General features: G+C 50.2%; 1 protein-coding gene across 1 annotated transcript in view; it reads left to right on the forward strand.

Annotated features, from left to right (window-relative positions):
* Nucleotides 1-4463: 4463 nt before the first annotated feature.
* LOC120948145 (junctophilin-3) overlaps nucleotides 4464-14726 on the forward strand; it is an 11936-nt gene continuing 1673 nt past the window's right edge. Inside the window, exons 1-3 of the mRNA XM_049610955.1 lie at nucleotides 4464-4734; nucleotides 5842-6092; nucleotides 11844-12745. Coding sequence (XP_049466912.1) covers nucleotides 12504-12745 — 242 coding nt within the window. The 5' untranslated portion in view covers nucleotides 4464-4734; nucleotides 5842-6092; nucleotides 11844-12503. The remainder of the gene's footprint in view (nucleotides 4735-5841; nucleotides 6093-11843; nucleotides 12746-14726) is intronic.

Raw genomic sequence — 14726 nt, forward strand, 5'->3', positions numbered from 1 at the left:
AATCGAACAAAACCTGCACCAGCGTACCGTGGGCCAGCTGCAGCTATGCTGCACCAACCTTGTGCTCATCATGGTCAATCAGATCGGGCTGGGGGTTGTGAGCGCGATCGCCGGGACCTGTCGATCGGCCGCATCCCGGCCGGGTCGATAATCAATTCATCAATGCAGTGGTCCGTTCTTCGCTGGAGAGCGACCCGACCGCTTTCTGCCTGCTGTGATGCAGATCTCTGCCGGCTCTATTAATTATTGCCGTACGATAATTACCATGCATGCAGGCGCGGCCAGCACGGGTGAAATGGTTGGCATCGGAAAGGGCCACAAAGGGTGCCCTTGAGCTGGTTAATCCATGGACATGTTGAACGCATGATAAAATGATAATAACCAGTGTTGAGTGTAAAGATGAAACCATTGTAGTCTTCAGCTGATAAAATTACTTATGAAAGCGTTAATGTAAAGAAATAAAAAATCCCTGAAGTTTTATGCAATTAATAAATAATACTGAAGGTATTTATTAACTTTAAAGAATTATCACAAAAGCTAAATGTAGAAGACAATAAGCTTCGGATTAAAAATATATTTACATGCCTCAAACATATTTACTCGTGAACCTATTTACTTCTCTTCTTCTTCTTCTTCTTCTTCTTCTTCTTCTTCTTCTTCTTCTTCTTCTTCTTCTTCTTCTTCTTCTTCTTCTTCTTCTTCTTCTTCTTCTTCTTCTTCTTCTTCTTCTTCTTCTTCTTCTTCTTCTTCTTCTTCTTCTTCTTCTTCTTCTTATTCTTATTCTTCTCCTTCTTCTTCTTCTTATTCTTATTCTTATTCTTCTCCTTCTCCTTCTCCTTCTCCTTCTTCTTCTTCTTCTTCTTCTTCTTCTTCTTCTTTTTACCAATAGTTCGCTGTTTTACCGAGTCCCTGAGCTCATCCTGACTTGTGCTCAATCCCCGACATGTTTTGCTATTGTTGTACATAGATTAGACTGACTTTGATCCAACCGACAAAACTTGTTTATGTTTGTGTCTGTATTTTTTATATTTCATTCGTCTTTTAAACGTATTTACTGTTTAAACACATAATCTTAATAGCTAGTACATTCTTCTTTGCCAGGATTTTTATTACTTTTTTATTTTGTTTCTTTTGTTTGTATTTTAATAAGAATATTTTACACTGTTTTCAGTTGCTTCAATTATTCATTTTTTGCAAGTTTTTTAGGTTTCTATGATTCATATACTCAGTTTTCTTTTACTATCATATCTTAATTTATTTTTTCATTTCGTTCTTTTGTGTTGTTGTGCTCCAATGTATGTGTCCGCTTGTTTCGCTTTTTGCAATGTTGCTTTGAATTACTTTTCTTCTTTCACAATCCCACGCTAAAAACAAAATACCAATTCTTACACATTTTCTTCACATTCCTATTTTCATGCCGCTTTTCACTGCTAATCAGTGTAGCTTCCTTCATCGACCGTTGAAACACACGCGCGCGCAAACACACGAAATTATGCTTTATGCTCGTCACAACGCGCGTCCACCGGGGTTGGATTGCAAAACTTCACCCAAAAACCGTTGACAAGGGACGGCCAGTACGGTAAATGGTCGGCGTGTAATATTTTATTGCCCCTAATAGTGTTTCCGCCTTCCTACCCCTCCCTACTAAGGTTGGCCCTTTTCGACTTAATTAGCGTGACGAATTGTAATTTTTACACCATTCTGTGAGTGTGTTTTCTTCTTCTTCTTCTTATTTGTTTCCTCGTTCACGCACGGTCCCGTTTCCTTGCCGCTGGTGCCACTTATTCGCACGGCACTGTGTGATGTCGTGTCCGTTACCCCGCTCGCTCCCTGTTTCGCACCGTTCTGCTTCCTTATTGATTGCTGCGTGTTTACATTCCCAAGAGCGGCACCGCGTGTTGCAACTGTCAGAGTGCGTTCTCGCGTTCGTCCAAAGCAAACGGTGGCGGGCGGTAGTGCTGCCCCCTCCTCCCCCAGTGTCGCAACTGGCGTGGCCGGGATGAGGGGCCGCGCAGGGGCCATTTCTTCCCGTGCGATACACGCACTGGCGCGAGCTCGCTGCGGATGGACAGTGAAATTGAAAATGCAGGTCGCACCCTCTCCCCAAGCAGGCGCGGGGACATTAGTGCTACCGGGGTAAGTGCCACCGTGCAGAGAGCATGGCACACACACACACCGACCAGAGAGCTGGAGCGTGATGTGCGCGCGCGCGCACACACTCCCGAATGGACGCATCGAGCCGTGCTGTTTGACATTTGTCATATGATGTGTGTAAACAAAGTGTAACTCACGCGAAGGGCCTGACGGTTGCGTGCCAGGTGCCAGGGCATCGGGGTTTTTTTTTTGGGGAGGAACTCCGGTGGGCCGCTTCCTCCGTGGGAAACAGCTGGTGGCGAGAGCTCCGGGGGAGATGGTCGTTGGAAGGTGGACGTTGAAGGGTGTTGGTTTTTTTTTTGGTTTTGTTTTGTTGTTCCACCCTGTCTTTTCTCGCCCATGCCTTCGCGTGGTGGTGATGGCGAGCCTTCCGTACTACACGTAAATGCCCGATTGTCAACGCGACGCGAGTCCGTTGTTATTTGCTGCTTTGTTTTGTCCTCAAAAATTGCCCCGCCATCAACGAGCTACAATACCACAACCGCGGAAACACTCGAAATGCCATTCATCCCATCGTGGCAACAACAAAAAAATGTACACAAACACACACACACACACACATGCGGCGATTTAGTACATCCAAGGGAAGTCGTCTAATTTTACCTCACCCCAAAAGAGCGGCCCCAACAAGAGAAAAAAAAGGCGACCGACTGGGTGGTGATCCGATTTCTTTACCCTCCCTAATCCCCCTCGCCACCAACCTTTCCATCTCAACCCTCTCGCCCCACTCACGATCGCATATTATTACGATCAAATGTTGCTCTTTCGAAAATTACAAAAAAAACGGCACAAAAGATCAGGATCGCGCGCGCCCGAGAGCGATGACAAAAGCCTTGAGTAAGCATACCACCCCATCACCCCCAACTCACACCCCCTCGTCCACCTTTACCACTTGAACAAACAAATATTGCTCTCCAACTATACATTGCCTCGGAATCGCGATTACTCACCTCGGCGTGGGGAGGGGGCCGCTCATGACGATGATGATGATGACCAAGCGCCAGTATTTTTATGCCATGCGCCATGCCCATGAGCGGCAGCAGTAGGCGGCTTCTTCCGGCGCCGCTCGCAAAACCCTTGAAACGAGCCCATTTAAAGTAAAAAAAAAGCAGCCGCTCGGCCAGCTCGGCAACTCAACTCATTTTGGATGCAAATTCAGTCCCCGCCCCGGTACCCCATCTTTCTCCTCAACGCCACTCGCGATCGGTGATCGGTTTTTGGGGGGTTTTGGTTCGATCCGTTTGCTGTCGGTTGGGCCCGCTCCATAACAGGTTGCTTTGATCAAAAAGAGGGGGCGAGGAGGTTGCCCCTTTGGCACAAACATACACACACCCCGAACTGTGTGCATTTGCATTTCTGGGGCCAGTCTGGGGGGGGGGGGAAAGTCAGGGTTTTGGGTTGGTATTTGCCGCGTGCTGCGTGAGACGGCCCTCACCATATGTCATCACACTGTGAGTGTGTGCGAGAACGGGATCCATTTCACTTGAGTGCCGTTTCTCAACACCACAACACTCCTCCATCTCCACCCCCTTCTTCCCCTGTAGACGATGTTAGATTGTGTGGTAGGGCCGGCCCTTGTGTCAGCCAGCACGCGAACCGTCCGCTTTAGCATATGGTGAAATATGATTTCCCTGTAGCGCGCGCGTTCTTCATGTGTTTTTGTGTGTCTGTGTGTGTGTGTGTGTGTATGGCACAATAGTGTACCTCCCCCCCCCCCCCTCCACACACACGCACACATTAATAAGAGGGGGTTTTCAGAAAGGAAGGGCGGAGACGAGAGCGTGGTTGGTCAATCTTGCAGATGGCTCGCAAGGAATTCCGTCCGCTTTTCGCTAAGGACGGTTGCTCCGTCTCCAACACCAGGCTCCACACTCGCCACACAAGGTGAGAGCACGGGGGAGAGCGCAGAGCAGATTTTCCATGCCCTTCGCTCTCTCTCTCTCTCTCTCTCTCTCTCTCTTTTTGCCACCCACTCTCCCGTTTTGAGTACGCGCGCTCTCTCCTCCGCGGTTCTCGCTCCCTTCCTTTCTCTCTCTCTCTCGTGCGGTAGGGTAGTTTTTCCGCTCGCTGGGAAAACCCCCCGATCGACCGTCCCGTTCCCGCACAGGCACGCTCTCGCAGAACAATTGCTCAGCAACGTTTTCCCATCGTTCCGCGCAACCGTCCCGCATATCCTTTGGCCCATGCCGCTTCGCTCTCGCTCACGCTTTCTTCTCTCGCGCTCTCGGGCTCTCGGGCCAGCTCGCAGCCGCCCGCCGCTCTGTTGTGCTGCCCGTTCTGCTGGGGCAGAGAGCTGGGAGAGCGCGTGCACACCATTTCGCTCAGCCGTCCATTTTCCGTCCGAGCGCCGCCGCCGCCACAGTTTTTCCAACCTTCGAACTGGGGCGCACAGCGAGGTTTTCACTTCGCTCAGCGCGAGTGATTCGGTTGCGTTTTTATTTTGTTGTTGTTGCTCGTGGTTAGTTGGTTGGGTGGTGACCTCCGTCCCGCTCGCATCTCCGCATCGCATCTCCCTGTTGTCCGCTCCCTCTCCCCGAAAACGAACCAAAAACTTCGTCTTCGTGTGCGCGGATATTATAGGTTGGTACGGTTCCGCGCTCCCCGCACGGGGATAGAGAACGGGTTTTTGATGTGTATTTTTGATTTCACAATATCGAGTGTCTTTTGTGTGTGTGTGTGTGTGCCAGTGTGTGGCCAAGGAACATCAGCGACCAAATTGTCTCTCCAACACTGGCCACAGGCAGGGAAAAAAGGAAAACCTTCCAACCTTCCCCCCCCCCCCCCCCACTGCGTAAGGCGAAATGAAAAGAAAATGTGTCATACAAAGATCAAAGTGAGATCAGTTTCGCATGCAAGCCTGTGAGTGTGAGTGTGTGTGTGTGTGCAGGTGTGGTATGGGTGGCCACCTTTACCTTCGCATGGCCACGGGTTTTTCGCGAGCAACCAACCGAGGTGAACAGTTCAGTGTCGAGCCAAGCAGCAGCAGCAGCAGCAGCAGGCCCGCGGTTTCAGCTTTCCGCTGAGAAGCAAAAAGCGCCACCGGGAGAGGGGCAACGACGCAACGACGACGACGACGACGAAAACACTGACACGGAATCTTTGAAACGAAAAACGAAAAACGTGCAACACGAAACAGAAGAAGAAGCAGAACGGGAAAGGCAGAAAGAAGTGGGCAGCATATGCAATACACTGCCTATTGGTTTTCCCGAACCTGAGCCTTGCGGTTGGGGAAAAAGGAGAGAGGGCAGGTTCACCGCCTCCCCCAGCCCAGGAGGAAGCGGCAGCAACAATCCAGCAGCGAAACCAGCAGGTCAAACATTCCTCCTGTTTGTGTGTTTGTGTGTGTGCGTTGACGAAAGGACGAAAATCGTGCCCGTGTATGTGGAAAAGTGTGTGGAGGAAACCAGTAGAGGGAAAACTCGAAAGTCGAATAACGCTCTCTGTTTTCCCCTTGTCACCGTGGTAGGGTCATCATCTGGCACGAGCACACACACACACACGGACACACAAACACAGAGGGGCAGAGTTTTCCAGGGGCCCACCTATCCAACCTGAAACGAACGTTGTGGAACTCGTTGTCGATCGAAAAGTCCATACGCATTCGTATTGTGTTGATATATACCACTGGTGTTGCAATGTGTTAAATTTATTTTTCCTCCCCTCTCTCTCTCTGCCCCATCGATCCAGTGTGGCCGACGCCGTTGCCTGTGGAAAGTGCAGTGTGTGACAGAGTGTGTGAGTACAGTGTGTGACAGGCTAAGCAGGCCGTGAGTAGTGCGACGACGACGACGACGGACGGACGGAAGCGACGACCCAGGTGACGAACCAGCGAAACGGTGGTAGTGGTAGCAGCCGTAGCAGTAAACGACAGCAGTAACACACGTACACGTTCCCGCTCACGTATGCGCTCCGTGTGCATGTGTGGATAGATAGAAACGGTAGATATAGATAGAAACGGTTTCGATAGTATAGTGCTTGAGTTGTGTTTTTTTTTTTGTCCCGCCACCCTGACATCACCGCCATAGTGCCTGCATAGCGCAAAATACATACGGAAAGAACAAGAAATTACGCATACATACAGTCGCACACACAGCGAGAGCGAGAGAGAGAGAGAGAGCGCGTGAGGCAAGAGCACACAGGACCCGCACGCACACGCAGGCCGCCCGGTTACTTGCGAGTTTCGGCGGAAGTTTCCATTTCCATGATCCGCCGTATACAGCTTACCTTCTTACCTACAAAATCACGGTACAACAATTACCATTTCATTCGCTTCCTGGCAATCCCCTTTGCATCCCCTCATACCACCCAACATTTCCCTCTAATCTTTGTCTCTTTCCTAGAACCGTTGGGAGGGAGAGAGAGAGAGAGAGTTGACGTTTGACAGTGTTGACAGTAGACACTACATCTGCTGCCTGGGAAGGTTCTGTTATGATTTTTGTACGACGGAGAAAGTGGGCCAATCCTCCCGTCATCATCCCTGTATCACACACCACACACAAACACATAAACTCACACACACATAGCAAGGAAAAATCCCCCCCCCCACCCCCTCCCGTACTCTCACGGGCATGGGAAAATGAGCCGCTGCAAAGTCGCTACAGCAACACCTGTTCTGTTTGGAGATAGTAGGAAACGTTGCCTCGCTTGCTTCGATTGTTTCCGGTGGGTGAGAAAAGGGAAAATTTGGTCACAGTAAACCCCTCGGCTAGAGCGTGCGTAGGTGCTTGCAGCGGCAGGTTAATTTGTGGTTCGCGCTGCTGTGGCTTTCCGTTTCTTAAAGTTTGAAGTGTCGGTTCGAACGTAGTGACATCGTACTTTCGCCTCCATCCCGCTGCCACGCGTTGCAGCACCGGCCAAGGATATCGAAAAGGTGACCTCGAACAATTGCGACAACCGAAACCGATGCCGGCCCCACGCCCCAACGCCATTGCAGTGTTTCCGATGTGGCGAACGAACAGTGGAACAGTGGTGCTTGTTGCATGGGAAGGTCTGAACTATATCTCTAAACCAGGCAGGCATTGGTGTTGATAATGGCAGTGTGCGATCATCGGGGCAAACACGGTTCAGATCGGCTGCCAATGCGCGGCAATCACGCGGCCGTCTTCGGTCATCGGTTGCCAACATCGGTGTGACAGTGCGTTACTTTGTATCGTAGTTGGCGAGCAGGAGCGCCGTTGCCAATGCAACAGCAGAAGAAGAAGAAGAAGAAGAAGAGGAAAGAAGTAGAAAATAGTATGCGAACAACTCGCTGGCACATTGAGGATGCTGCTTTTGTGCTCCTCAGGCGCGCGGCACAACGGCAAACATCGACAACCTGTCAACCATTTTGCATGGCCCATACTACGCGTAAAAGCACAGCCAAGCCCAAACCAACTCACCACCCCTTACTGTGACGAAGGTACATGATGTTCGGACCTATACTTTGTATGCGTGTGAGTGTGTGTTGATCAGTGTGCGAAAAAAAAAAGAAGGCGAATTTCCCAGTTTCATCTCGCGCGCGTCAATCCCCAGTGTGTTTATGGGGGGTGGTGAACACCGAACCCCAAATACAAGTGCGCATAACGCCAATTCCTTCCACCTCCATCGACGGAGTTGTGGACAGCTGATCGGTGTGATCGAAACAGATCGGTGTGTGTTTAATAAGAGTCCGTTTTTTTTTAAATTGTGTACCCTTTTGGACGAATTGAATAAAGTGCGCCTGACGGCATTAAAGGACGACCGCTTGATGGCACACACACACACACAATCTTCTCTCTGGAGCCTCGTTAAGCGCACATGTTGTTAAGGGGACGGTGTGTGTAACTCGACCGCCGAGGCAAAGCTATGGCAGCAATCCCCCAAAGAGTATTTTTAATGCTGCATTATTAACGCGCCCGCCAACCGAAGGCAGCTGCCCTGTGCTACATGGTGCTACAACGTACAGGCCACAGTGCAACCATATCGTGCAAAGTGCCGTGTGTGTGTGTGTGTGTGAGTACGTAAGTGATGTGCAAAAGCTAAAAGATACATTTGATCTGCAGCGATCAGTGTACTGCCATCCGTCGACGAAAGTTGTGTGACAGATTGTTAAGTGGTTATTAAGGCGACACAGTGCGACCGCTTATCTAATGCGTGGAGAGAGCAAACCTGAAAAAGCAAAAATGCGAAAATAATAGTGTACACGTGTGTGTGTGTATGTGTGTGAGAGTGTATGCCCATGTGTGTTTGCTCCCAAAAGTTAGATGACCGAAAGGAGGTAGTAGTAGTACCGGCCAGTGAGCGAGCTGCCCCGCCAAGATTGACAGCATTTGTTTGCTGGGCTGTTGGGGAGTGGGAAAGTGACAGTAAGCGGTGAGCGGGCGACTACTGTGCGCTGTGTTTAAGTGTCTTTTTTTTTTTTTTTTTTGAGGACAGGGATTGTGGTCTGCCGCATCGGTTCGGTCTCATGTAGTGGCGCGCGACGTATTAGTAAGATCCCTTTTATCCTCGCCGGGGCTCCCGCGCTGAAGGCAAATTGACGTGTCTGCGTTTGTGTTTCAGTGTGTGTGTGTGTGTGAGAGAGAGGAGGGGGTGGGCGGAGGCTTGGGATGTGCAGCTAATCGTGGGATGGCAGTGACGCGGGACTAGCTAGCTGTTTCCCAAAATACTGACACACTCGCTCGCAGGTTTCGGGTCCGGGAAGCGGCAATGTCGGCGACGGTTCGCTCCCCCGGCACCACCAACACAACCCGAACGCACACCGTGCATCAGCATCATCACCTTCACCATCATCATCATCATCGCCGTCATCATCATCATCATCTTCTTCGCAACCCCGCGCAACCGTACAGTACACAGTGGGGCACCGATCTGGTTTCGTTCAATCGGACTCATCAACCAACGCTGCTGTGCGCTCTCCACAGCCTACTACTACTGCCACTACTGCCCAACCCCAGTCCAATGCGCTGCGAACAATTCGCGGCGAGTGAATCGCGCACGCAAAACAACAACCGAGTGCGCACCGAAATATTGCGAATCTTGCGGCGCGAGCTCCGAGCACGAAGAAATGGTCGAGCGCTGGGTGCCACTGACTGTGCGCCACTGTGTGTTATTTCTTTTCATGCTGCCCTTGCCTGTTGTTGCTTTTCGTTGGCCGTAGCGATGGTTTGTTTCACGTTTCTCAGTCTTGAGCTTCCGCCCGTTTGCTTTCCCCGGGTGGGGTTGGGAAACCCAAGTAGCGGATTGCTTCCCCATGTACGCACACCAACGCTCCAACGGCTACTCAGTAGAACGGTTCCTGCCGAAGCGTGTATTGTTTTAAACTCTCAAAGTCACAATCGACCCTTGGGGATGGGGAGGAGGTTCACATGTCCTGGCCACTAAACCAACACTACCTGCCAAGCCTGGAACCGTATAGAAAGGGCCAAACCGTTTAACCGTTTTGGGGAGGGGGTGCCATTTTGAACCGCGAGAATCTTTTTCGACCCCGATGACTCTGAGGACGCATGTACTCGCAGGAATCCACCGTGACGGTGATAGGTGAGGAGGGAAGAAGGGCTAGTGGTCACGAAACCAGAGAAAGCAAGCTCCGCATGCATGAGCGAGCGAGACATGAGTGCGAGAAGGAGCGAGGGGAACAAACGGTTCAAGCTCCTCCTTGTGTCAATGTCAGTTGGGTACAAATTGTACACAGTTTAGTAGTCCGTGTGAATAGGCCTGGGGCACACCAGCTCGCGCCAGTGTCAGCGCATTGTCGGTGCGCGCGTACGCTTCGGGTACGCTGCTCCGCTCATCTCATCTCGCAGGACTGAGCAGCTCTGCTCCTCACTCTCAACCCTCCCCTCCTGTTAAACCCTTTAGGGCTTTTCCCCAACCTGTCCTCCACCTTTAGCTTTCTTCCCTACCTCGGTCTGCAACGACGGTGGTCGTCGTCATCGGGCTAGGGTTCTTGCGCGTGCACGTGTGCGCGCAGCGAATGTGTGTGTGTGTGTGTGTGTTGGGGGCAGCTGGTTTTCGTGTATAGCTGAGGGAGATGCCCCATCCGTGCGTCTGGTTGTGTGCAAATGGAATGTGTTGTGATTGTGTGTGTGTGTGTGTAAAGAGAGAGATAGAGAGAGAGAGATGTCTGTGTGTGTATGTGGTTATATGGATGTTGGTGAGTCAAATTTTTGGTTCAGCGGGGATGCTATTTTTAAGTCTAAGCTTACTTGGACCGTCTACGCTACACTGGCTCTTTACTCTTTACTTCACACGTAAAAATAATACGTGCATGTGGTGTCGGTGCCTGCCCGCTGCGTGCAAATCTACCACACCTTCCTCCACTCCCCCCGAGAGCCAATCCACCACTCAGCTTTGACGTTTCGTTCGCGCGGGGTCGGCAATTACGGGGAAGTTTTGCAGCTAGACTCTCTGTCCTGGCCTTTAATTGAATCCTCCAAGACAATGTGGAGTCGAAAGCACGAAACAGCACCGTGCACAACAGCTGCCAAACTGCCCCCACACTTCCGGGTCCTCGGACCCCTGCACGGCATGAGCGAAGTAACGGGCACTGAGGTTAAAGGAATAAGGCGGCTTCCCAAACCCAACAAAAAACACTCCTTTTTCTGCCCGCAAATGATCGAGGGGCAACATTTACTGTTCGCTCAAAAGCGTGCGTGAATGCTGTCGCAGGAAGTCACTCGCGTACACACGCACACACCTCACGATTATGCTACATTATACTTTTTTTTAATTCCTCCCCAAAACCCGGTTGACCCGGCCAATGGCCCCGTTCTATGGGGAAGGGGGCCTGGCGGCCACAGCAAACTCCCAACACGATCGATAAATGGAAAATCCCAGCTGTAAAAGGTTCTATAAAAGGGGGTAGGGGTGGTGGTGAGAAGAAGAGAGGAGGAGGAGGGGGAGTTTTCACTCAGTCACGGCATCGGTTGTGGAAACAATGCGAAGGTTACGGGGCCACGGATTGCGAAGCGGATGGCGGATAGTGGTTCGTTCGTTTATCGCCTTAATATCCCTTTTTGGCTCACGTCATCATGGGGCGGCTCTGGGGCCGGATGGAAAAGTGTAAGCCGATCGAGCGACCACAGCACAATTCGAGCAGTGGCTGGGAAAATCAAGAGAAGGTGACAGAGGGGAGGGTTAGAAACAACGAAACGGAGCGGTTTTGAGAATGTTCACGTTGTTTTCGTTGCCCTACAGTTTGGACTCTCCCCAACGCCACCCCTACCTCCGTCGAGATAGGGGATGGTACAGATTTCCCATGCAACATGATACCGATCCGATCGTCAGCATCCATTATTAATACCATCGATCGTGCACAAACCATTGTACAGCGCGCACACCCGATACTGCTACACACACACATCACCAATACCTTCAACCACGCCAGTGTGTTGGTACCGCTTGTAACGCACATCGTGTAACGCCCATCCCCGGACCGCCGGTCCGAGTTTTTCCGCCAAGTTTATTTTCCCGAATTTCCCAACTTTCCCTCTCAAAACTGTTCGTTGCTGCTCACACAGACTGATACTGATCGTTGTTCTCTCCTTTGCATTTCTCTCTCTCTCTCTCTCTCTCTCTCTCTTTCTCCTGTTTTTGGCTACCAAATGCTTTCTCTTCCTTACTCTGTCTTTGTCTCACACTTTTACTCTCTTTCTCTCGCTCTCTTTATCTCTTCGTCTTGCCCTGTTTGATGCGCGGCGTACCGCACGATCGCTTGCGCTTTCGAGCAGATACGCACATTGAGCATCGTGAGGCCTCGTGATCTAGGTTAGGTTTTCCTCGGGGCAGTGTGTGGCGACCGTTCTTGCTCCTCCGTCGACCGCAACCCGTCCACCACGCGAGTGCTTTTCCCCCCTGCGACGGCGGAGTGTGTTGCAACTGCGACGAAGTGTGAGCCCGGGAGGTGATTGCAGCGGCCAGCCGTCAGCGAATCATCTCAGCGAATTCGAGCAGTGTTTTGATCCTGCATCCAGCAGGTAGTTGCAGTGAAGTGATTGTGTGAGTGTTTGTAAGTGTCTGTGTGTGTGTGCTTGTGTGTGTGTGTGCCGTCTGTACGATGCTATGATCCAGTGCGATCCATCGCATCGACTCATCTGCCGTCGCTCGATCGTCCAGCAATTGCGATGAGTCGACCGGTTCCGGTCCTGCTGCATCGATACGACGACGACGTAGGTGACGACAACGGGGACCGGGACGACTTCGGTGTGCATCCGAAGCACGCAGCAGCAGCAGCAGCGTACCAGCACCATCCGGCACGGTACGGCACGACGCAGTGGGAAGCAGAAGGCTTCGCTGACGGCCATTGTTGGGACGGTAGCGAGCAGCGACGGCCACCGAGCGCACGCAGCGGCCCGCCGGTGGCGATCTAGTGGTGGAGGAAGAAATGAAAGATGGCGCACATGGCGGCAATGCAGGCGGGCGGCGGCAGTTCGGTCGCGGCGGCCGCTCGTGCCGATAGTACACACATCAGCGGCGGTCGGTACGATTTCGAAGACGGTGGAACATTCTGTGGAGGGTGGGAGGATAACAAGGCCCACGGCCACGGAGTTTGTACGGGTCCAAAGAACAAAGGTGCTTATTCCGGAGCATGGCATTACGGTTTCGAGGTGGCGGGGATATATTGCTGGCCAAGGTAAGTGCTGGGTGTAAGTGTGCGGGTTGGGTTTGAGTTTTGCGTGGCCAAATTTCGGTGTGGTTAAAGTGAAGACATTGATTCAGTGAGTTCGAGGGCGAAGTTGCCTAGATTTACAACACTCGATAACAAGTGCTACAAGATCCCAAGATCATTCCATTGCGTTCATTGATGAAGCATTCTAGGACTGAGGTACCACGCCCTGCCGTGTAGTGTGTATTCTGAGGCAAAAACATGAGTATTAGCTCCAAATAAGTATATTGAAAAAGGAGAATATACGAGAATTAAGAATATTTTCTGAGTAATCAAACAAGTTCTTTTGTACAGTATACATTTCCTACATATTTGTCTTGTCGCTAAAGAATCTGGTTGAAGAATTTGGGTTTCATGTATTTCAAAACCCAGCAAGGTGCTTTCTATTATTTTAAAACTTATGTGATATGTGCCATACTAAATCAAACACTGAAGATACGTTTAGCTATAGAATTTCCAAGTAATACAAGTTTTGGATAGCAGAATAAAACATTACTGAGAGTCATCATACATTCTTGCGCACTTTTGAACTCAAAACGCAACTTAAAGATATTCGCTGTGAGAGCACACCAACTTCTTCTAGGCGACCCAGAATTGAGACCCAGAAAAGAGCACTTTTCGACAAGCTCGGAATAGTGTAGTTAGAGGGCCCTTTCGCCCTATCCTTTCATTTTCCATTGATATCTCCATCCATCAAGACAACTAGAAATTCGAACCACAGTCCAACGAAAAGGCTATTTACACAGGCAGTGTTAAAGTAACAATAACAGGGGCTGCAGCTTCCAAAGACTTCACTATACATGTAACAAGATTTTTGGTTCTAATGATATCCCCGAAAAATCGGTCAAATTGCGATCAAAATGGGGTCGATATAAACGAAGCTAGAGTCATATAATCCTTAATAAACACACCCGTTTGATCACTGTTTCGTGACTGCACTTTGGTGAATTATTGTTAGAGAGAACGTAGTGCTGAAGACGTTGCCATACGGAACGTTTGGATTATTTTTTACTTCTTCTTGTTACATTCAACAACCTTAGTCGGTTGAAAGATCTGCCTCTTAGTCTCTTGGATGGGACTTTGCAATCAAAGGCTAGACGGTACACTTATCATTGAAATATTTGTGTTTATTCCATATTTTATTGAACCCAGTTTGATCAAGTTGTTCAATCGTCCAGTAAAACAACTGTATCACGGAGCCTGGGTGCTTACATTTTAAAGCTGCAGTAATAGTATGGCTGCCTTATTTGCATCAAACGAAGCAGCTAAAACATCTTTCGATAACATATGTGCGCATATCCTAAATTAAAAAAAAAGTCAATTTTTGGATCTATGTGTTCGAACATCTTTGGGATGATACATAAAGCACGTTTACCTCTAGAAATCTGGGTTTTTTTTCAACGTACAAGAAATAAACCTTTTCACACCATACCAACGCCATGTAAATAAGATGGCCCCTTTCACCCCAATGCTGTATGGTTCATTAGGCTGGCATCCCCTTTGAAATTCCTTTGCTCTCACACTGCGCCCGAACCGTGCAGCGAAACCTTGGCCCATAGCCGTCAGAGCCCTGAGTCGAAAATCGATTTTACTCCTTTACCCCACAGGTCGGACAATCGACCACAAACTATCGCGATGCACCATCGCCAGCTTCTCATCCTTGGCAGTGCGGTGTGTGTGTGTGTGTGGAGTGCTTCGAAGACACGAACGGCGGGGCGAATGCTGTGTCTGTGTCTTGCCAGAATTAAACACTTTCACGACCGATGACGCCACCGGTGCGCGCTTGGCGCCAGGAGCAAACGACCGCGGTCCGCCCGCCGCGTATCTGTTTATTGCTCGTAACTATTTGGTCCTGCGAAGCTGCGACCACCGTTACTCGTTTGCATGCTTGCCCGCGTAACGCAACAGGCGGTCACGGGTGTGTGTGTGTTTTTTTTTTTGGTTTGCT

This window comes from Anopheles coluzzii, chromosome 2, assembly GCF_943734685.1.
Source record: "Anopheles coluzzii chromosome 2, AcolN3, whole genome shotgun sequence".
NCBI lineage: Eukaryota > Metazoa > Arthropoda > Insecta > Diptera > Culicidae > Anopheles > Anopheles coluzzii.